The 23,921-nt window shown below is 37.2% G+C and overlaps 1 protein-coding gene across 3 annotated transcripts; it reads right to left on the reverse strand.

Annotated features, from left to right (window-relative positions):
* Window positions 1-10,829: 10,829 nt before the first annotated feature.
* Window positions 10,830-23,668, reverse strand: LOC122651313 (uncharacterized protein At4g15545). 3 transcript variants are annotated; one of them, XR_006331434.1, is made up of 11 exons: window positions 23,286-23,668; window positions 23,045-23,113; window positions 19,283-19,336; window positions 18,964-19,027; window positions 18,772-18,846; window positions 18,423-18,680; window positions 17,179-17,224; window positions 17,006-17,084; window positions 16,747-16,885; window positions 11,208-11,245; window positions 10,830-11,091 (listed from the first exon to the last, which is right to left on the reverse strand). XR_006331434.1 is itself a non-coding variant. In XM_043844658.1 (10 exons), the coding sequence occupies exons 1-9, from the start codon at window positions 23,577-23,579 to the stop codon at window positions 16,787-16,789; spliced, it is 1,038 nt and encodes a 345-aa protein (XP_043700593.1). In that variant the 5' UTR covers window positions 23,580-23,668; the 3' UTR covers window positions 10,830-11,091; window positions 16,747-16,786. The 3 variants fall into 3 exon arrangements, 2 of the variants coding, with proteins under 2 accessions (XP_043700593.1, XP_043700591.1); XM_043844658.1 differs by lacking the exon at window positions 11,208-11,245; XM_043844656.1 differs by lacking the exon at window positions 11,208-11,245 and having other exon boundaries at window positions 10,830-11,175.
* Between the last annotated feature and the right edge of the window lie 253 nt (window positions 23,669-23,921).

The following is a 23,921-nucleotide window of genomic DNA, read 5'->3' on the forward strand; positions in this document are numbered from 1 at the left end:
AACCAACCGCATCCCATGATGCACCTAAACCCATGCTTATGACATGTCTTTCAAAACACAAGGGCGAAGACCTTAGGTTAGGGGATCTATAACCATATCATCTGTACCAATATGCTCCACTACAATATCACCTTTCTTTACTGTCTCATTTATGGTCAAACACTTGACCTTCATGTCCTTAGACCCTCTAAGTTCTTTATTGTTGTTTATAAACAACACAGCAAAACTGTTATTACTATATATCTAGATGGGTCTATCCATAAAATCTAAAATGATCAACTACTTTATGAGATTCTTGAGTCAAATAACCTGAGTAGCAGCCCTATGGCATACTACAAACTTTACCTGTATAGTCAATGTGGTTACCAATGTCTGTTTTGTATTGTTCCATAATACTATCCTTCCTGTCATCAGGAAAACATAACCAGATGTGGATCTCCTATCATTCTCACAGCTAGCAAGGTCGGAATCTGTATGACCCACTAGCTTGAGTTCAGGAATGTGTCTTTATGTTACATATAATTTTTTGTCCCCTTCAAGTACCGTAATGCTTTCTTGGCAGCAACCCAGTGGCTAAGACCCTTCACAAAGGTAATATCCGATCTGATACAGACCTGAGCATACATGATACTACCTAGTGCGCTAGCATAAGGCACCTCATTATGTCATCCTTCTCAGCTTCATTTTTTGGGCATTGTATCGAGCTCAGTTTGAGAACAGGAACATTCCCAGGTTTGCAATCCAGCATACTGAACCTCTCCTGAATACGATCAACATAAGTCCTCTGAGAAAAACTTAGTAAACGGCGAGAACGATCCCTATGGATCTCAATGCCAAGAACAAGGAAACCTCACCAAGGTCCTTCATGTCAAATTCTCTAGATAATAGTTGCTTTCATTTATGCAACATCCCTAGGTCACCTCTAGCAAGTAGGATGTCATCCATATAAAATACGAGAAAACAGAATTTGCTCCCACTGACCTTATGATATATACACTGATCCACTTTGGTTTCTCACAAAATCAAATAAAGTCACGACACTGTCGAACTTCAAAGACCACTGCCTGGAAGCTTGTTTGAGACCGTAAATAGACTTCTTGAGTCCATGCAAGATGGTATGAACCATCCACCGTAAAACCCTCAGGTTTAATTCAACAAGCTCTCAAACATCATTATGTTTCATCGATTCCACCTCATCTCTCATTACATCTAACCACAAATCTAACTGAGAACTAGAAACAACGCCTGAATAAGTAACTGGATCAACCACACAACTTATGTCGTAGTCATGTTCTCTCAAATAGACCTCATAGATAGATGGTATTTCTGCATTTCTCCCCTTGATGGATTTCCGTGATGGTGCTACCACTGCCTCACCTTGAATCTGAGAAATCTCAGCTGGAACTGCATTAATGATAGGATCCTCAATCGCATCTTGATTGAGAGGAATCTCATCAGGTGCTACATGAATGTCAAGGACCGTTATCAATATCAGGCTCCTGAACTCCAGCAGGTGTAACTAATGGCGTAGTATGCCCCACATCCATCTAAATAGGTAGAAGAACATGTACTGATGTACCAACCATATCACTATCTCGAACAGTCTGAGAACAATCATTCTTTTTAGCCACATCAAATTCCAGAAACTTCGCTGCCTATAAGTCCATAATTCTAGTGTCTCCGCAGGGGTTATAAAATTTATATCCCTTCGAATGATCTGGGTAGCTAACAAAATAGTAATGAGTAGTCCTGGGATCCAACTTGTTCAAAGTCGGATAATATAATTTTACTTTTGCAGGGCATCCCAAACTCTAAGATGGTTTCTGGGTTTAGTAACTACATGGTTAAGCATACAATGAGTAGTTTTCAAAAACTTCTCCCGTAAGAACTTAGGTAAAATTTGTCTTACTAATCATACTCCTCACTAGTGCGGTTATGCCTTTCGGCGACACCATTTTTCTCAGGACTTCCTGGCATAGTAAACTGACCAACTATCCTAGAGTCCTCTTAGTATTTGGCAAATAGGCTCTTAAGCTATCCAGCATCGCCATGTCTGCTATAATACTCACCCCCACGATCGGATTTAACAATTTTAATAACTTTTCCCAACTGTTTGTCAACTTCAATCCCAAAAATCTTGAACTTGTCAAGAGATTCAGACTTTTCTTTAATTAAGAATAGATAGCCATATCGGGAGTAGTCGTCTGTTAAAAGTGATGAAATAAAAAATTTCTACGCAATGTGGCTGAATAGGAACCACTGATGTTAGTGTGAATGACCTCCAATAGGTCAGAACTATAGACTACAGTTTTCTTCTTTATCTTGGTCATCTTTCCCTTGCATCAGTCTACATAAGTTTCTAGATCACTTTCAAGAGTAGGTAGGATGTCAGACTTTATCAGCCTTTCCACTCTTGCCTTAGAAATATGACCTGGCATCTTATGCCACAATGTGAAAGACAGTTCTTTAGGTAAGGGTCTTTTGGAAACAACGTTTTCAACATTATGGAAGACGTAGATATCATTGGGAGATAAACACAGTCTGTACAATCCATTAGACGTAATGCAGGAACCAACTTTATTTGAAACAAATTTATCATACTGTTCTTTATTTCAAAATGGTAACTACCAATGTCCAACATTGAAATCAAAATTAAATTCCGCCTGAAGGATGGTATATAAAAAGTATTCTTTATAATCAAATTAAAACTAGAAACTAGTAATAAAATGATATCTCCCACGAACTTTACGTCAATCATATCCATCGTTCCCTATGACAAGCCTTGATTCATCCTGATTTGGCCTCTTTCGATTTATGAATCCCTATCTGGTAAAAGCAACTTAATTAGTTGCCCCGCCGTCTGGCCTCCAAGTACTGGATGAGGCTTATGATAGATTGGATTCACAAATAAAAGCCAAAGAATCGTTACCTGATGGCCTGGGTTTTAATAACCAAGTCTTGTATTTATTGCAGTCCTTCTTTATGTGACCCTTCTTCTTGCAAAAGAAGCAGCGATCACTCTCTTTCTTGAAAGAGTCTTTCTTAGGTCCCAAATTGTTAATCCGATCGCACTCTTTATTGGCAGACTTATGAGTATGATTTTTAGACTTTTCACTCTCATGGGATTTGGAAATAACAAGTAGTTTCTCTTCCTCAGATACAACCCTAGAAATAAGGTCATCGATACTCCAGACACCATCCTGGGAAAGGTAGTTGGTTTTGATGATGTCAAAATCAGAAGGTAGGGTATGAAGAACTTGATGAACAATCAAGGCATCAGGAAGAGCAATATTTAAGGCTTTGATTTTAGTTTGATAGTCAATCATCCAAACAATATAATCCCTAACACCCCCAGAACCGTGATATTCCATATTAAATAGCCCTTGCTGAAGTCTCCCAATCTCAGCATTCGATGAAACTTGGTATCTCTTGGAAATTGCATCCAGCAATTCCCTGGCAGTACATTTATTAGGTAGACCACTCTTAAGGTGTTTCGGTATCGACCTTTTTATAAATAGTACAACTAAGCGATTACTCTTTTCCCATGCAGAATGCACAAATTTTTCATCCTCAGTACTATCAGTTGTTAGGTCCATTGGTTTATCTATAACAAGGGACGTATGCACATTTGCCATCTCCATGGCAAACATAATGTCTTCTTTCCACTTCTTAAAATTTGTCCCAGTAAGAATCTCAATAGTGATCATGTTATTATTGACAGAAAAGGTGACTGAAAATTTAAACAATGAATAGTACAATAATCAGCATGATGCAAGTACAGCTTGAAACCTTATAAGCTTATGAGAATTTTACACACATCATTGTGAAAACACATTTGGGCTGAATTCCCAACATGCAATTGTAAAAAAAAAAAATCCTACATACCAGTGGCCATGGGAATACAGCTCAACTTTCAAAATCCACCACCTTTGGATGTGCAGAATTCTAGGGTCAGCCTATTCATATGCATACTATATATGTACCCCTTCAAGTACCAATACATGACCACCACCTTTGGGTGTATGACCACACATCAGAGTTGAAGGACATCCCACAGCTGTATGAGACCGGTGTTTCACAAATCCAACAAGGAAGGTCGCTTTAGCGACTGCATCCTGTCGAACCTATGGAACCCTCTCTTGGGATGTTCCAAAATTACTTACATCCTTAAACAAATTGTGTTATTTTATAATTTATGATAAAGGGCTTAACTGTCTCAAAATTAACATAAATATGTCAATAGTATTGTTCATCAAAGTAAGTATTCCAGTAAGTCAAAAAATTAGATCGGTTCCCAATGGAACGAATCGACAAATTCCAGAATATGGCATGCATTAAAAGAATACCAAGAATATTTAAAATATACATATCTGTTTTTAATGTCTTAAAACTAACACAAAATCCAATGATTCTGTTCATCAAGGTAAGTATTCCAGTAAGTCAGAAATTAGTTCGGTTTCCAATAGAACGAACCGATAAATTACATAAAAGAGCATGCATCAATAGAATACCAAAAATATTTAAAATATGCATATCTGATCAAAACAGAGGGCACCACTGTGTAGAGCACAGAAAAACAGAGCCAACGCAAAAAACGGGACCCCAAACGGAGTCTCGTAGCCCCCAGAAAGCTCAGTCAAAGTTCAAGTCCAAATCTGGTTGACTGTACTGGTCAAACCGGTCCGAAAAGTCAAATCAAATCAATTTGGCTCAACCCCGGTTCGAGCAAACTGGTTCAGACCCGATCCAATCGGGTTCGGGTCAAATGTGTCCAGGTCAAACTTCGGGTCGAAAAACGGGTCGACTCGACCCGACGTCGCACGTTAGCAGATCTTATAACTGTCAAGGGCGCACGATAGCAAACCCCGTAAAACATTTTTTTTTTTTTTAAACTTCTGCCGGCGAGTGAGATCCACTCGCCACTTTCGTCGACGCGTCCGATCGCCGTCGGCGGTGATCCACCCACCGGAATTCTCAGCATCCCGAACTTTATCCACCCATGTGGTTTATTTCGACTTTCGCCGGAGAAAAAATCTAACAGAATGCCAGTATCCGTACGGGTTTTTTGAAAAATTAAAAAAACCCTAAAAAACTTGATTCGAACCGAAAAATTTTCAATTCCCTTATTATGTTCTATTATTTTGAATCCATATAGGTTCAAGAACGGATCTATGGAGGCTCTGATACCACATGTTAGAATAAATCGATCCGAATAGGGACAAAATCCCAAAAGCCAGGATCTCCATAGGGCGTTCAAGAACACAATCAAATAAATAATAGAAAACAGGGATAGAACCACCAACCTTGTTTCGCATCCATAGTGATGATGATTGCAATGAAAAATAAAGAACAAAGATCTATGTGCTTCCCCTCTATTCCCAAAGTAACTGGCCTGATGAGAATATTGAATGCGCAGGGACGACGAACACTGAATATCTCCCTCTCTTTCAAGAATGCACTCCTTAATAGTGATTGAGAATAATTAGTTGTTATGGGTAGGGGGGACCTAGCTCTCCTTATATAGTAATCCCTATAGGGTCTGACTCATCACAGTCCCAATAGGAATCTATCTGGCCCACATTAAGCCAGTCCACATTAGACTTCTAATATAACTTAATGACCCCACTTTATTAGACCAAAACCCTAATTAGCCTGGTTTAGGGATTTAATTATGTCCATATGAAATTATATTAGAACTAAAATTCTAACATCAACTTCATGTCTAATCGAAACGAAACCCAAAGTTTTGACGTGAGTTTCAACCTAGAGAGGTCATTGGTTGAAATCAAGTGTTGCATGTCTCGATTTTGGACTTGACCGAAACCAATGTCCAAAACCAAGATATCTATATTTGATCACTATCTAAAATGATTCTATAAACGATTTAAATTTCTTACCATATCTAGTAATGATGATTTTTATAATGTTATTTTACTTTTCAAATCCAAAAAATTTAGATGCAAAGTAAAATTCTTTTCTATAACCCAATAACGATTGCAAGTTAATATGGGATAGTGGTTACAAAAGTTTCTTTTTCAGTTTTGAAAGTTTCCCTTCCCTTCATTTTAATTTCTCTTGCAGTCAAATGGAACCATTAAAAATTAGGAAAAAAATACAGCTTGATTGCCTCATTAGCAAAACCATTTTCCCCACCGTCACAACTCCAAAGAAAAAGCTACCATGAGATGTAATCGAGCAATCCAATTATGATCCATCAGAATTGGCCTGAATCAACCTGAAACCAAGAAAAAACTTGGCTTTTTTGAAGCAGGAATCAGCGAACCGGATTTGCTGATCTTATTCCAATTCAGAAAATTGTGGCAGTCATCCATGCTATGGTTACTACTCAATAGAACATTTCTAAATTTATATCCAGCTTTCTATATCATCATCTTAATTTCATAATAAAAAGTATAGCATCCATGTCTAAAAGGGCTTTATTTTAAAAAATCCAACACAATGGAATTAATCCACATCTTATTAAGTTTAGAAGGATGCAGACTAGGCCTTCAAAAGTCTTGCCGGACGAAGTTCTGCACGACGCATTCGTTCGATCTTCAGCTTCCAGACGGTGATCAGATACTACAGAAAAGAAAGAACAAGGCAAAATGAAAATTTTAGCCTACATGGTGAAGGTGTTCAAGTCCTTATAAGTCTTTCACATTGAGTTATTCCTATCTGCTGTAGGATCATTGATTTCACGTGGGATCACACTATGAATTGCGCATAGGAGTATTTTCAACTTCGTAAATAGAACGTGGAAGTGTAATGATACTATAAGACTTCACTCATGGGACAAATCACTGGTGCAGAAGAGATTTCTCTTATCCATAGGAAAAGTGAATGGGTGTGGATTAGGGATTTAGTTCATAGTATTAGTGTCTGCATTGGTTATTGTTGATACCAAATCGAATCGATACAGATTGGTCGTATTAGGTCAGATCAGATTATTCCACCCCCAAAATTTTTGTTTTTTACTATTTTGACCTCAATATATTTGTATAAGTATTGACCACTGTCGATACAAACACAATTCAGCCGATACGGCCAATCCGATACCGATTCCCAAATCCATGGTGTGGATGCATTGGGTGGGGAGAAGATTAAGAATCGATCTAATATGGACTGATGCGACCGATCTATATCGATATTGATCAGCTGTGTCAGTCCATATCGATATCGATATTGATACCAATATGAGCATTTCTCACCCAAAAAAAAAACCAATATGAGTCGGAAGAACACCAAAGGAAAGTATGATTACCTTCCGTACCAACAGCATAAGTTTCAAATCCTTTTGAAGTCTAGCTAACTCTTGTTCCGAATCAGATGTATACGCCTATAAGTAAAAATAAAAAGTAGATTAGTGAAACCTGACATGAGTTATCTAAGAAAGAAAGTCATCATTCGATTAGATACATTCAAGATACTTACAACACAACTAATTTATAAAATTGGTATGGATTCATAGTTTAAAAAATGTGAATCAGATAGATCGAATCGGCCGATTCGAGTCAAAATTAGTTGAGCCTGATCTCGATTCCTGTCAATTCCAATCGATTAATCTAGGTAGGGTTCTAGGGTTCAGGCTGATTCCGGCCGATGCCCGACTGATTTTGAATGAATCAAAATCAAAAGTGGAGAGAGAGAGAGAGAGAGAGAGAGAGAGAGAGAGAGAGAGAGAGAGAGAAAATCATAAAACTAACATATATTTTATCAGGTCTAACTTCTTAGGACATGAACATAACTATAGATATATTAAGAGAACATTCCAACAACTAAAGCTCACAAAAGATAAGGAGAAATGTTGAAAGATAAAAGAGCAAAGCTCACCTGTGGAGCTTCCATGGTTGCTTCCTATTCTTAGTTTTCATATCAAGATGTGAAGCTTAGCTTCGGTATTTATAATACAGAGCTAACTCTATAAGGTCAGTCCTATGTAACGCTCAAACGACTGAATTACTCTTAATAAAAATTCTACCATTTTTATGTATTCTTTCCATTTTTGCGAGGAAAATCATTAATAATGGTGATTTCTTTCTCAAAGCCAAAAATGCATAACTCCTATAAGGTCAGTCCTATGTAACGTTCAAACAACTGAATTACTCTTAATGAAATCTTACCATTTTTATGCATTCTTTCCATTTTTGCGAGGGAAATCATTAATAATGGTGATTTCTTTCTCAACACCAAAAATGCATTTATTGTTTTTCTTTTTATATGTATTCAATAATTTTTTCGTATATCTGATGTTTTCGTTGTCAATTATCAAGACAAAATTTTTATTTTCGAAATGCATTAAATTAGATTCTTATTAATTTATATTTGTTTTCATTTTTTCATAAAAAAAATAAATGGTTGTAACCTAATATGACCTATGAGCGATGGAGAGGAAAAAACCTCCATCGTTTTCGAGATATGAGTCTCTCTTCTCAGACAAGCTTCAATAACTTTCTCCCAAAGTTCCATAGTATAACTCATTAGTTTTATGCTTCTAAAGTTATTATAGCTCTGAATATCACTTTTATTTTTTTAGAGCGGAACTGTAATGCTTAATCCAATTGGTTTAAAACTATTTTCCCTTTTTCTCTTTAATAAGAACAATGTAGAGTATATTACTAGAAGTAATGTTAAGAGTACAATGATGTTGTTCCTTGGCATTTGTATAATTACAAACTGGTTTGTTTTGCTTTTGTAAGTAAAGTCTGGTAAGCTAGGTGACACGCGCACACGCATGTGCATGCGTGCCCTACATTAGAGGATTATTCACTTTAAGCGTCTGGGAAGATCAACATTACTTTTCGTAATGAAGATTGGGTTTTGATATTTTTATGTGCAAGGGTATAATGGGTAGTTTAATAGTACAAAGAGTATTTTTGTCTTTAAAAATGTTAGTCTCTGCTGCGTCAAAAAAATTTGTTAGCCTCTGTTGATATCACTATTTAACAGCGACTAGCTAACGGAATGGGTACGGTTGTAATATATTTTCAAATGTAGGGGATATTAGCATAATTTTGCCAAGTTTAATTTCAAACCAAGATTGATATATATATATATATATTTTTGAGTCAAAACCAAGATTGATATTGAAAATCAGTTGAAAAGTCAAAACAAAAAAAGCAAGATAAATTTATCATACTGAAAATGCAAGTAACAAAAGTACGATATAAAGTGAGCCATACAATTAAGTTTGAATATCAAATTTAGTAATCCTGAAATTACTCTATCCACCCAATAGTTTCGCATGTCCATCTCCCTTCTTTTACGTTCACCATGTCATGTATGTCAAATCTATTGCAACACAGATCTTCTACGGTGCGCTGCCCTATTCTGACTGTGTTGCACAGACACAGGGTCATAGGCAATGAACGTCTTAATCTCGTTTGGGCAAGGCATGCGGGCAGGGGTAAGGCGATCAATGCACACCGCCTTGTGTCTGCATAGCACGGTAGGACGGGCAATCCGCGCCGTAGAAGATCCGGATCCATTCTATTGTTGTAGAAAAAGAGTGAGTGGTGTTACCAAAAAAAAAGAAAAGAAAAAGAGTGAGTAGTAGCAGCGCTACCCTTCCACCTTAAGCGCACCCTTAAACTCGCCACTCTAATCTAAACCGATGATATAATTTAAATGAATCCTAGCAGTTCATGGAGTTGAAACACCATTACCAGTTGTCATAGGTCTGGGTTGAAACACACAGCCAACACCGAAACATTCCGATTATGTTGCCCTCGTTGTCAATCCCTAGTCGATGTCGCCTACAGCAGCAACGGTGTCCTCGCCCCGAGCGATGCTTTCTCATCTCTCTCTCTCTCTCCATCCCCTATACGTCCTCCCAACCCCCCCACCCCCCAAAACCCTCGGCAAAGAACGAAGGAGGGCGAAGGATTACATAAATCAAGAAGCCAAGGATTGAGAGCTTAGGCGTATGATATGGGAAGAAATCTATACAAAACTCAATGAAGAAGATGACATTTTCATGCCAAGTTACATTACCAATATGAGTAATTTATAAACACCCAAATTCACTAAATCATCCTATAAATCTCTCTTAACATTGAAGAATGAAGAGTTTTGACATTATAGCATCAAATAAGTAGATCTCATTTTCCCAGTAACTGCATACCTTCTGAACACTCATCAACTCCTTTAAATTCCAAGTGTACTTGTACCTTATGAAATTAAAAGTGCACTTTCCATTTTTTTATTTTTTTTTTTTTGGGCTAGTGAAGGCATTACTCATGGTGTTCATTCTCAAGGGCCAAAGTTTGGTTTTTTGTTTTCCATTCTTTAGGCATTGGCAAATTTTTTCCACATTTATATATTCGTTGTCTATTATTGTTCTCTATTAAAAAAAACAAAAAAGAATTAATTTTTCATGCGACATCCAAAATGTTACTATTCTATTATGTTATTAGTTAAATTACGTAACACTTTACAGCTAACCAGATGGAGCCAAGTATTGGTATAAGAATGCTTAATTACAAAAATTAAGTGCTTATTAATAAGAAGGTACATGACTCATACATTCTTAATAAGTATTAGTATAAGAATGCTTAGTTACAAAATCAACAGTAAATTAGATCCATCAAAGACCAATGGGGACCAAGTAGCTGCACCGCAAATGCACCCAGTTTGTCAACTATCATAATCGCGAACCGCATGACATAATAAGAGCATTCACTAGACAAACCAAGAAGCTACATGAGTCATACATTCTTAATCACATATTAATATACTTCTTAGACAAGCTGAACCCGGGTCCAATTTTCCAGTGGGGATTTGATTGTCCAAGTTAGGGTAACACTAACAAGAAAATACACAAAAGTAAATTTGGCAAAATTCAATCTCTTAGGTGTGCCATATGAAGGAAAGCTTACACATCATTAACTACTACAATTTTTTACATTGTACACCGAAATCGAATGGACAGATATGCCATGAGAAACCAGGAACAGTTATTTACAGCAAAGCATACCTCCATATCTCATGCTAATGCTTTGCACCTCAATCAATTACAATTCAATCAGAGTTTTAACTGTTCCAATTCAAGCTTGCCAACAGAATGTCAGTGAACCTCAAAACTCGAAATATCTGTCAACACAAAAGCTGCTTGTGACATCGTATTTTGACAAATCAAATGCCACGAGAAGTGAGCAACAATAACATTGCAATGACCTGCAAGAGGAATACGGACAGTTAACATCTACCATTACAAACTCCTCTTCATGAAATAGAGGCTTTGGACCTACATGAAGCAGAAAATTGAACAGCAAACTTCTATAGAATGTAGAAACTTGTATAATGTTCACAGTATTTAACGTTCACCTTGCATCCATAAATGGGACAACTATGATACACAATAGAGGGGCTATGTTACAAGAGAGGGGAAGGAGAAGGGGGCACCTTTGGCGCAAAGTGAGGACAGGAGAGTCGATCTCTTGACTTCCTGGGAACCTGCACCTACTTGCAGTAGTACCAACCACCGATCCTAGTAATTGACTTCACAAAAGTTCTCAAAAAACAGATAAATTGTTATTATATCTAACATTGGTGTTGAAAAGAACATCCTTAACAAACACCTTCAACCTAAATTTGCAGCTCAACACTTCCACTATCAATAGCTTAAAAAATCATTAAGCTCAAAGTTTCCACAGTTAAGTGAAGTACAGAAATACTTTGGACTGATGAAATGACCTAAAAATGTTGTCCAGACGATCCTTAAGATACAATACGTCAAAACTCTTTCCAACAATCAGGAAATCACGACGAAAAGCTCAGGAAAAGTGCAGTTGATTTTTTTTCTTTTTATTTTTAATGAGAACCATCTGAATTTCTTAATTCAAAAGCAATAGTAACCTGTACACCAGCGTGGGGAAAAGCAAAGCACAAGTTTTCAAATCAGATCCGTATAATCTATTATGAGCTCCCCATACTCAGGACCCACCCAACAGTCGGTCCAAATATTTTCAAATGCCCAACAAGGGTAAGAAACAGGTGGGATGTCAGCTTCTTTTGTCTTCTAACTTGAAAATATTTCATAACAGAGGTGTAAAATGATTGTAAAATAACAAAAGTAAGAACAATTGCAATGATGATGATTCAAGTAATATTTGCACCAGAATTGTGACCAAATCATGATCAATCCTAGCAGCTTCACACAAACAGGATCAACCACCAGAAAAACCTTAGCTCAATATCTCCAGTCCCCTTTCAGGAGTAACAGTAGTTGGGTAGGTTGAGCAAAGGGTGCCATGGGTTACATACCTGATCTGAGCTTGCCAATTATTAAAGGCAGGGGCCGACTGGCTAAACCAGAACATTTACAACTAGGAGGCATCAGGAAGCATGCATAACTTCAAATTCAGTGTATATTACCCTTGAACAATCTTTTTATGTAATTAGACTTGCAGCACTCTCTTATTTGGTAAGTGAACCTGACTACATACATCACTTATAACATACTTTTTTTTTTTTTTTTTTTTTTTGGTTGAAATCACTTGTAACATACACTATACCCTCTTAATGCTTCCGACACTCATTAAAAATCGTCATGTGACCTCTAAAATTACTTTTAACCACCATTCTGGACCTGAATGGCATTTTTTTGTTTCTTTGTCCTTTTTTTTCCTCTCTCCCAAAGGAAATTCTTCAATAACATGCTATATCCAACCCACCCAATATTAATGATGTATATACATGCAGGGATAGATAGGGAAATTTAGGGCAATTTCTTTTATGGCTTATTTGTAATTTGAATTTTATTTTATTAAAATAAGTTGCTGTTAATTAGGAGATAGGAGTAAGAGTCCTAGTCTGTGCAAGTTCTTGGTTTTAGGATGATGATATCAGCATGTAAACCATCGAAACTTAGTTGAATTAAAAGAAGTTTACAGAATACTGTTTGCTTGAAATTGGTAGTAGACCAGCAAGGTGCTCTTTCTTCCCACTTCTATTTCTGGTGATTCTTCCGTATCAGGTCAGATTCCCTTAATCCCTTCCGTTATCTTCTTCTATTCTTCCTCTGTTTCTTCTCCTTCTTGTCCTTAATATATCTTCTTCGAAGCTGGGTGGATCCCCTGTTTTGGGCTAGATTTCAGCATCCATAATCTTGTCATATCCAACAGATTAGTAGTCTGTTTGCTTCCTTATTCGGCAAACACACTCTACTATATCCTGGCTTTAGTTCTCTATTTAATCAGCTGTTTCTTTCCACAAAGAAGATCTACTCTGTTTTTTTCTGAAATTACAGCAACTCAACCATAGATTCTTCCATGGTTGTTTTGGAATTCTATTTTCTGGTTTGGAATTACTTTCTAAGCCTGGAAGATCCTACTGGTGAAGCCCTGTTCTAATCTGTTTGAATTTTAGGAAGTTACAAGCTTACAGCTTCCCTGATCGAACTAGTTTACCATCCTTACTGTTCAGTTCTGAGGTTTGAAGGAAAACGGTATCCCTATTTACAAATAAGAACAGCCTCTTACTACTATTATCAAAAGTCCCTCCTGTCATAAGGTTATTTCCGTTTTACCCTGATATTCTAAAAAGTTCCTTGATTCATCCTTTATCCTTAAATTTAATTACTTTCACGTCCCAGATTCTCTTTACCTTTTCCAAAGCAATCCTAAACCATCCCAGAAATTACGAAATTGACACTCATCCTTCTATTTGAGAGTTTTATCACTTTAGTAAGCCCATCAAAAGCAGGGTTTTGTAACCCGGGTTGCATTAATTAACCATGTGACATTATTTAATTGATCATCTGTCACACCATCTCCAATTCATTTTAACAATTACCACCTTCTTGATCACATGTCAAAAATAAATACTTAGGTTGAGAGATACCATCTAACAGCTCCCATCATCCAGAGGATCCAATGATTTCCAACAGTGTGTGTCATGAGTAATAAAAATCCACTGGATTAGATGACAACTAAGAGCATTTAGGTAAAATTCTTTCAATCAGTACTTAGAGAGAAACTTAAAGATAAGGGTTGAGTGCAATTGCCAAGATACCATGCACTGCATGTGCAATTATTAGAAAAAATAAAGGCATCAAGTATAATTTATCCTCAATATTTATACAAACTAAACCAAGTCAACCATAATACAACAACTCAGCCTTATCACAACTAAATGATGTCAGCTACATTGATCTTTGCCCTCCAATCAGTTGTATTCGAGGTCATACTTGATACAAGGCCAAAGCTATGAATGTCTTTCCTCACTTCTCCTAGGATCATTTTAGGTTACCCCTGGCTCTTTTAGAGCCTTCAATCTGAATCAAATCACTCTTCCATATTGGAGCATCCAAATGCCTCTATTGAATATGGTCATACCACGTCAAACAAATTTCACATAGTTTATCATGTATTAGCACTACTCACAAATCAGCTCTAATATGATCATTCCTTACTTTATCCTTCCTAGTTTTGCCACTCATCAATCTCAACACTCTCATCTCTGCTACACTGAGTTTAACTAAATCATACTTCTTAACTACCCAACATTCCGTACCATACACCATAGCCCGTCGTATGATTGTCCTATAAAATTTTTCTTTAATTCTCTATGAAATATCATCCCCTATATCACCTTCTTTATTTACGATTGAGTTCAGATACTTTAAATAATCACTTTGTGAGATTTCTCTCTCATCAATTTTCACTACCTCATTATCCATCCTAATGTAACTAAGGTTACAAACCATATAAACTGTGTTTGTTCTACTTATCCTAAAACCTTTTGATTCCAAGGTTGACCTCCGTAACTCCAACTTGGTGTTAATCCCACCTTTGTCTCATCCACCAAAACAATATCATCAGCAAAAAAATATAAACCAAAGAACCTCATCTTGAATGTCTCTGGTTAAATCATCCATAATAAGCACAAACAAATAAGGGATTAAAGTTGATCCTTGATGTAACCCAATTGTAATTGGGAATTCATTTCCTTGACCCACAGTTCTTACATTATTCACCACACCATCATACATATCTTAATTATGTCCACATTTACTTAAAACACTTCTCTTCTATAGTAATTGCCAAAATAAATCTCAAGGGACTCTGTAAGCTTTTTCTAGGTCAATAAAAGACCATATGGAGATCCTTCTCGCAATCTCTAAATCTTTCCATGAGTCTCCTATATGAGCAAATAGCTTCTGTCGTGGATCTTCTTGGTATAAAACCAAATTGGTTATTCGTAATAGTAGTTTCTTGTCTCAAGTGGGTTTCAATAACCCTCTCTCATATTTTCATAGTGACATAGTATGACTCATTATTTATGCCTCTATAGCATAGTTGTCACGGCATCTAGGTGACCCAAGGCGTTGGAGAGGGGGAAAAAACAAGGTGACAGCCTAGGCGACCAAGGCGCCTGACGCCCTGACAACTATGCTCTATACTTATTGTAGCTCTAAATATCACCTCTATTATTGTAAATTGGAACCACAATGCTTCTCGTCCATTCATCTGGCATTTTCCTTGTGCTCATAATCCTATTAAACAACTTGGTTAGCCAAGATAACCCACAGATTCCTAAGCTCTTCCACACTTCTATTGGGACCTCCTCTAGGCCTTCTGCCTTGCCTAATTTCCTCCTCCTTAAAGCTTCTTTTACTTCAGACACCCAAAATTTTCATATATATCTACGACATGTGGTGTCTTAATGGGTAATGCAGTCTTTCGGGACATTATTATTTGAAGTGTCTTCATTTAGTAGGCTACAAAAATAATCTTTCCACCTCTCCTTAATTTTCTCCTCCCTTATTAGGCCACGAAGATCCACAGTCTTTGCTAAGCCTAACCAGTTTAATAATTGAGGTGGCTTACCATGCCAAACCAGCCAAACCAGTTTAATAATTGAGGTGGCTTTACCATGCCAGACCAACCAATGTATTACATGACCTAGTGCGGGTATGCCCCCACCCCACTCCTATTTGAAACCTACCCATTATGTCTTGACTCTAATGATCCGATGAGATTTTAACACATTGGGATCAACACCTTTCTTTCACAAAACAAATTTCATAAGAATAGAGGTAATTCAAGCCCAGTCCAAAAAAGTTGTCCTATTTTGATATTTATTGGGTATGGAGTTTTGAGCTTTTGGGTTTTATTCGTCATGAGCTGAATTATAAAACTCAAAAGTGAACTAAAGAGACTTACGAAAATAGATATTTAAGTAGTAGCGGAGTCCATTAGGTAGTGTAATTGGCTTTATTTTAGTCATTAAAGAATCCTCTTTTGGTTAGTTGGGTAGGGCCCAAGTTATCTAGAAGATTTAGGATTCAACAATTCTAATTTCTAATTAGTTAAGTATTTAGAGGTTATTGTTAATTAATAGATTTTAGGAGATTCTCTTTTTTTTTCTTGTAAATATGCAACTAAACCTCCTACAGATTAGAGTTGAATTAAAGAAATTTTAATTGAAGTGCGCCAAGGCTTCTCTCTTCTGTCTCTTCTCTTTTTCTTCTAATTTATTGTTCAAAGTTCCTGTCCATGGTAGTTCACAGTCCCAAAACACCCCTCCAATCTCTTCTGTATTCTCTCTTTCTTTCCCCATCACGCCTTTTCAGCCCTGGTTTATCAGGAATAATTTCAGATATGAGCCTGTGGAGCAGCTGATGTGATCTTGGATTCCTAATCTAGAATCTAGGTTGGCTGGCTGTATCAAGAAGTACACAGAAAATACAAAGCATATTACAAAGGGTAATTTCCAAGGGAGAGAAAAAAGGGATAACAATACCTAATATTATGATCCATGAACCCTCTCCGAGAAATGTATGTTAGTTCTGATGTGTGTTGCGGTTTAGTAACCCTTGAAAAGACAAGTAAAGATCTTTGTTATCTGTTCCAAATATCTCTTCTGCCTTCGTTAAGGTTTCCTGGAATGCAGAAATAACCATTTCTTTTTTCGGTCAATATCCAACAGTTGAAATTATCCAACTAAGAAAAAACAGAAAAGAAACGGGACAAGCTAATGGGGAAATCAAAAAGCTAAATACCTCCCGTGATTGTCTTTGAGCATTAAGCTCCTTGATGTTGGCTAGAAAAGCACTGAACTGTTCATATGAGAGACGACTCCTGAATGAAATAAATACCCAAAAACAATCTTGAGAAATGCAACTCAATTTCCATTTGATATTGAGAACCAGAGAACTGGATATATGAAACTGACCTGGCTTGCCGGAAGAACTCCTTGCCATCAATTCGTGGAGTTCGTGCTAAAAGTTTTACAGAACAAATCAAAGAGACAAATTAGATGAAGGCAAAGATAAACTAAACCAATTGCAATGTACACAAAGCTCATAAATGATCAAGGAAGAACAAAATGGTTTAATACATTAACAATGGCATGCACACCATTTGGTTTATGTAATTATTATCAGAGAGAATCCAAGTAATGCAACACATTCCAAATGGACTATGTCTAGAGGATGAAAACGGGCTGGGCCAGCCCAAAGCCCTATCATTCCAGCCCTGAAATGAGACCAATTTTCTGCGCCAAACTGAGCTGATCTCCACCTAGCCCAATGGTCCGGTCAGGCCGGAGCCCAAAATGTAAACCATACAAATATCAGTATATTCATTTGATATTTGTATGTATACACATTAAACTATGACAGATAATAGATAAATAAATATACTAATATATCATAAACAATAGGGAGAGAGGTTTTGTGCACGGTCGTGCACCAAACCGTTGAACGGGGAAGAGACGTACTCATCCAACAGTTTAGTGTATAACCGTGCACATAACCTTTTACCAAACAATAATATGTTCATATCAAACATTTTAAAACATGTAATACATCACATTATTAATATGCCTAGCAAATATATCATTGGAAAACTTTTAATTAACAGCACATCTGGAATGCTATATGTAGTACATTTCAACTTACACGGCAAGCCCAAGGCCCGTAATGAACTAGCTAGCCCGAGCCTGGCCTTCACCTCCGAAAAATAAGTGTTGGACTGGGCCCACCCCTGTCCGGCCCAAGCCAGGCCTTACATCCCTAGCTATGTCCTGGAACTGGACCACATTGATGACTCAATTTTATGAGCAATCTGGCGTTTCTTGAAATGTCAGACATTTAATTAACAATTCTAAGGAAATCAAAAACGGTCAGAAGTTCAGATTGTTACAAGCATGAGAACCACGTAGGTTGGTCATGACCCCTCCAGTAGTTGGATGAACATTCAGGACTGAGATCAGTAATGAACATCCATACCAATGGTCCAATGAACATTGGATATCAGCACTATTAACAACATATCAAATGTTTTGTTTTGTCTATCCTATACATGCATACGGCTGCACTTGCCGTGTACCTATAGCAGCTTTTGGAAATCCAATGACGATCATTACAGTTCATAGTAACAAGCATTAAAATTTAAAAGAAAAAAGATGTAAAAAACCTGGTAATGGGCGTCCACGGGGAGGAGAGTTTGCTGCAGAGGACTGTTGGCTTGATGGATACCATGACGAAAATGTTCCTCGTCCTTCAAAGTGAGTTTTCGTTGGTGATGTGCTACCGGATGCCTTCTTTGGAGATCCAGCAGCAGAGTACACCTGGGGAGAGCAACCTGAGGAAATCACTTTTGGTGTTGCAGAAGGAGTAAGGCGTGGGGTGAGGTATGGAGTCATTGAGTATTTGTGCCCAACATGTCTGGTGGCTGTAAAAAAATAGTCAGCTCGAGGGGTGTCATGAGTGAGCAAAATCACTCCAACAGCATTAATCAACAAAGAATAAGTAAATCAGCATACCATCTTCATTCAGGTTCCTCGTTTCTGTAGAGCTACTAACAACACGTGGTGGCATGTATTTATTTGCTCCATCATCTGAGCCAGAAGATGTATGAAAATATTCATATGCATAGTCCACATACTATTACGACAAGTTCCTAGGAATCCTCATCAAAATTGCACTAGATAAAAAGTTCCATCATGTCAACATACCATTACACGAATAGCTTTTAGTAACTGACTGGTCACAGGTTCCAATATCAACAGTTTCAGCTTGCTGCTTAAACAAAACAAAATCAGAAAGAAATAAGCTAAGCTTTTGATATAATATTTATATACATTATACAACCTATAAACAGATCATATCATTTAGGGACTAATTTACAACCATAAAAAAGATATGCATGCCCAAGAACACTCACAGGCAAACACAGATAAAGATCGAGATCGAGAGAGACAGAATATGGCAACAAATGAAAATTTTAAGTCACAAGGAACACATAGATATGACAGTCTAATTCAATAATCTTACAGATGAATTATCATCACTGAGTGACTGCATCAGTTGCCGCTTGAATGTCTCCAGCTGCCAGAACAACTAAAATTTAGACTGCTCAAAAGAAAAATGAAAACTTAAAAAAAAAAAAATTATTTATTTGCTTACACAAATTGAAACAGTCAAAAATGAAGACACAATACTAATTCAAAAGAAAGACACAAGAACTAAAGACATTTAACAGTCAACCAAATTATTAATCCATCTTAAGAAGTAGCCAACGCTTAATGTGTAAACTAATAGCAACTTATCAGACTGACCTTGGTAAAAAAGTAAGGACAAAAATGCAATAGTCTGCTCAAATCAGTCCACAATTGTCAAGGAGTTCAACCAGGAACCCAAGAAAAAATGAGTCCACACATGAAAAATAGCAACTAATCGGACTGGCCTTGGTAAAACAGAAATTAAGAACAAAAAAGCAATACTCTATTCAAATGAGTTCAACCAGGAACCCAAAAGAAATGAATCCAAACACATGAAAAATACAGTTGATTCACCCAGAACCTTAAAAAGACTGCCTGTGCCATAGCTTGCAGAACCCCTTGGAAACTTCTGTGGGGCCCAAATGATTGCTAGGTTTGATTTCTCTAACATGCTGTTGTATGATTAATGATTTGATGGGTTTGCTTGCCAATAATACAGTTTATTCACCCAGAACCTTGAAAAAGCTGCCTGTGCCATAGCTTGCAGAACCCCTTGGAAACTTCTGTGGGGCCCAAATGATTGCTAGGTTTGGTTTCTCTAACATGTCGTTGTATGATTAATGATTTAATGGGTTTGCTTGCCAATTCCCACCATAAGATATATGATCAAAGGGTTCTGATAATCGTCACAATTGCTGCTGAATTGTGTTGCCATCATTGATCCTTTTACCCATTAGCATCCAATTGAGTGCTGACTAAAATGAGGGTATCATATGTAATAATACTAAACTTTTAAAGTCCCGTCAAAAATGAGATTTTAATGGAATGTACCTTGACGCAGAAGGAAGAAGAGCACACTCACTCAATTTCTATTTTTTCTCCTACCAACATCATCTTCTGCCAAACAGGAGGAGATGCAAAGCAGATGGAAGCCACCCATTGCTTTCCCTAATCTCAAACTGAGTAGGTGTAGGGATTCTGGTTTGAATAGTCACAAGGTTGGTATTTCAGAGTCAAATATATAAAAAGTTCCTTTTGAAATCGATAACCATCAGAAGTTGTAAGTGGAGTAATTTGTTATTTATGTTTCTCAGATTAGATATTCTTGTAAAAGCCACAAAGGGATCGATACCATTATATTAATATCAATTAAAACACCATAGACCAGCCTTTGAACAAATGTAAAGGAGAAAGGGTTCCTAAGCACCTGTTTTAAGAACCCTTCTAATGTAGTCCTAGAATAGGAGATAATCCTACTAGGAGCCAGATATAAGCAAGGTCTGGTCAAGCCTGCTGTTTGGGGCTAATTAGGGGCTGTTTTAGGGCAAAATTAGGGTTTAGGATGGGAATTTGGGAATGGGGTTTATAGGGTATTAATGGGCAGGTCTAGGGGGTCAATATGGTATAAAAAGGTTAGGGTTTTGATGAGTTTGGAAATTCTGCAATTCTGGACAGAATTGAGTTGCAGGTTTTGGGCTTTAATGGAGTTAGGGTTTATGGGATTCAAACCAAAAATAAAGGGGATCAATTGGGGGAAAGGATTAGAGGATTAGAAGAAGAATTTTGGCGTCAAACTTACTGGAGATTCCACTGGCAGCAAGCTTCGACAGTTGTGAAGGATAAAGCCACCTTCGAATTTGAAGAAGATCCTCCCAGCCATCACGTCGTAAGGAGTCAACCGGATTCCACCAGTCCCTTTCCACCTTGATAGAACAAGGATGCACACTCACAAGGAGCACAGGAATAGCAACAATGGCAGCCAACAAGCAAAAACTTTTTTCATTAATCAAATTCGTATACAATGCTGGCCTCCCTTACAAACTTATATAGAAGACTCAAAAATAGACTTAGACACTAAAAAGGAATGGCCTAATCCTATCCCTAACCTATTAGGTAATTTAAATTGACTAGGAAACTAAAATACTAAAGGAAATAGACTCAAAACATAGCTGGACTTATAGAGTCCTAATCCAGCCCAACTTACATCACATGACCACTCAACCAAGTCACATGATCACTTAAATTGAACCAATTGGATGCAACCAATTTGAACCGGTTCAATTAGAAAACATAAAAATAAACTAAGTATTGGGTTAATCCCGTATGCAACCTATGTACCCCTAGTTTAGGCTCATTAAAGTGGCCTAATACATAGAAAACCCTTGGGAACAAAAGCCCAACATGTATATAACCCAACCCTAGGCCTATTTCTAAAGAAATAAGCCAATATCTATGATGAACCTGCATCACCTTCCGCATACGCTTTTTTTTTTTACCATAATGGACAAAATGATCTGGCATTCTAACAGCTAGGAACACAGGAGTGACAAGAGATCCCACAGAAAGACCAAGGGTGAATTTTTCACCCATAGCAACTATAGAGGGATTTATCTAATATTCTTAAGTGTTTAGGGTAGATATTTTAATACTCACAGAAGAAGAAATTCCCATTCTTCAAATGTTCTAACTAGAAATCAACAATAAGAGCAACGAAAGAATTTCATTTCTTAAGCCCGTGACTCCAGAATCTCATATATCTAAATTACAGCTGTCACTATTTGAATCCACTTTCTAACGTACTGAATGAAATGTGAAATCAAATCCTAATCACAAAGTCACAATAGATGAAATATTGGATGCTTCTTTGCTCTTCTTTAAGACTGAAAATAAATAATTTCCGGTTCAAGTATGGTCAATGGGAAGAATATTGTTCAAAATAACTACTAAATGAAGCCACTAACCCAAGTTGGCCGCGACTCCATTACCATGCAACTCCTCAAAAGTCAAGTAGACAAATAATCCATGGTTAAAACACAAAAATATTTGATCCACACTACAGAAACAAATCTTTACCAATCTCTATGATTAATCACCTTCTCCTACTCCATTGTTCTCCATCCAACCATCATACAATGCTTGCCACTCAACCACTAATGTTTTTCTTCCACTTCCATTGATGTTGAATCTCCAAGTCAGGGTGGCATTCTCACAAGTTATACATTAATGTTTCTCCTAACTGATCAGTTGCCTTCAAACCATTCTCATCGTAACTATCAATAGTTTCACAACCCACTGGACATTAACTATACAATAGGAGTATCACTAAGCATATACTCATGAAAAGATATACATTTAAGTTAAAGGGCCTCATAAATAAGCAAATCCTATGGAAGTAAAACATCTACCCAATTAGAAATGGCACCACTTCTTTTCTGTAATTTTTTTCCCATTAGCCAAAAGAACTCCAATTGAATGAACAAATACAAAACCTGATTCTACATCAACCAATTTGGTAGTGGGTGATCAAGTGTTATTCCATATTTGTCAATGTGTAAGAAACACCACAAAGCACAAGTATGAGGTGCCAACTCTTGTGCTGCAAGCACCTTGGTAGGCTTCAGAAAGTTAAAACACACACACATAGCTGCGAGCAGAATAACATGGAATGATTGGATATACATGAGATACACACACCTGCGAGCAGAATAACATTAAATGATTGGATATACATGAGCTGTTGAGCAAGAACAATTAAAAAATAAATATAACTATATTACGTTTTCTCGGTATGAAAGCTATAAAATAAAATTCTGACCTTGGACAAATCCCGGTTTAGTTTCTTCGAAGTCATAGCCAGAGAATCTCTCTCCTCCGATAGCGTGGCCTATATACAGAGACAACTATCAATCCTCGTAAATCAAAGCCTCAATTCGTTACAAACAATGACCAAATCAGAGCCAAAAAAAACAAAAAAAAACAAAAGTCTCCCAACACAAATTCTATTTCTCATTTCGTAAGAACCAATGACCATATTTCAAAATAAACAAAATCCTTACATTCTCCTCCAAAGCGACCTTTAACCGCTCATCAGTCTCCCGACACGACTCTTCGAGCCTTAAAACCTTCTCTTCAAGCTCGCCAATCAACCGATCCTTCTCCAAAATCTTCTGCGTTAACCGACCAGATTCCGACTCAAGCTTCGACACACGAGACGCAATCGCCATGGAAGTAATCTTCCGCGCCAAATCGAGTTGATCATATGGATCCGCTGGTATCACAGATAAGATTTCGTCGGGTATATGGAAATCAGTGCCGCTTCCTCTATTGCTATTTCTGTTCGTCTGTGTCATCTTGTTCTTCTTAGAAATGAAACAAAACAAAAGGGGGGGGGAAAAAAAACCCTAAAATTGAGCAAAACCCGGAAGAACAAGAACAACTGTATTATGGAAGAAACCCTTTAAAAGGAGAAGGGTCGGAAAATTCAAAACTGCCAGAGTTGTTGCACGGACAATAACTGAGACTGACGAGTTCAGACAAAACGCGTAAAACTAAAAAGACGAAATATATTCTCTCTCTCTCTCTCTCTCTATATGGAAAATAGCGTTTTCACGGCGAGTTGCCAGCCAATTTGGAAAATTTTGAACGACTTTCCCTCCAAGAAAAAGTATGGGTCACCTCAACTTGGGTCAGAG

Source organism: Telopea speciosissima, chromosome 2 (assembly GCF_018873765.1).
Source record: "Telopea speciosissima isolate NSW1024214 ecotype Mountain lineage chromosome 2, Tspe_v1, whole genome shotgun sequence".
NCBI classification, from domain to species: Eukaryota; Viridiplantae; Streptophyta; class Magnoliopsida; order Proteales; family Proteaceae; genus Telopea; species Telopea speciosissima.

Excerpts from the sequence above, each read along its gene's own strand:
- LOC122651313 (XM_043844658.1), bottom strand. The coding sequence starts at position 23,579 with ATGACACAGACGAACAGAAATAGCAATAGAGGAAGCGGCACTGATTTC. Across the intron at positions 23,114-23,285 it reads AGGTCGCTTTGGAGGAGAAT|GCCACGCTATCGGAGGAGAG; the intron begins GTAAGGATTTTG and ends CTCTGTATATAG. Across the intron at positions 17,225-18,422 it reads CCGTGGACGCCCATTACCAG|CACGAACTCCACGAATTGAT; the intron begins GTTTTTTACATC and ends TAAAACTTTTAG.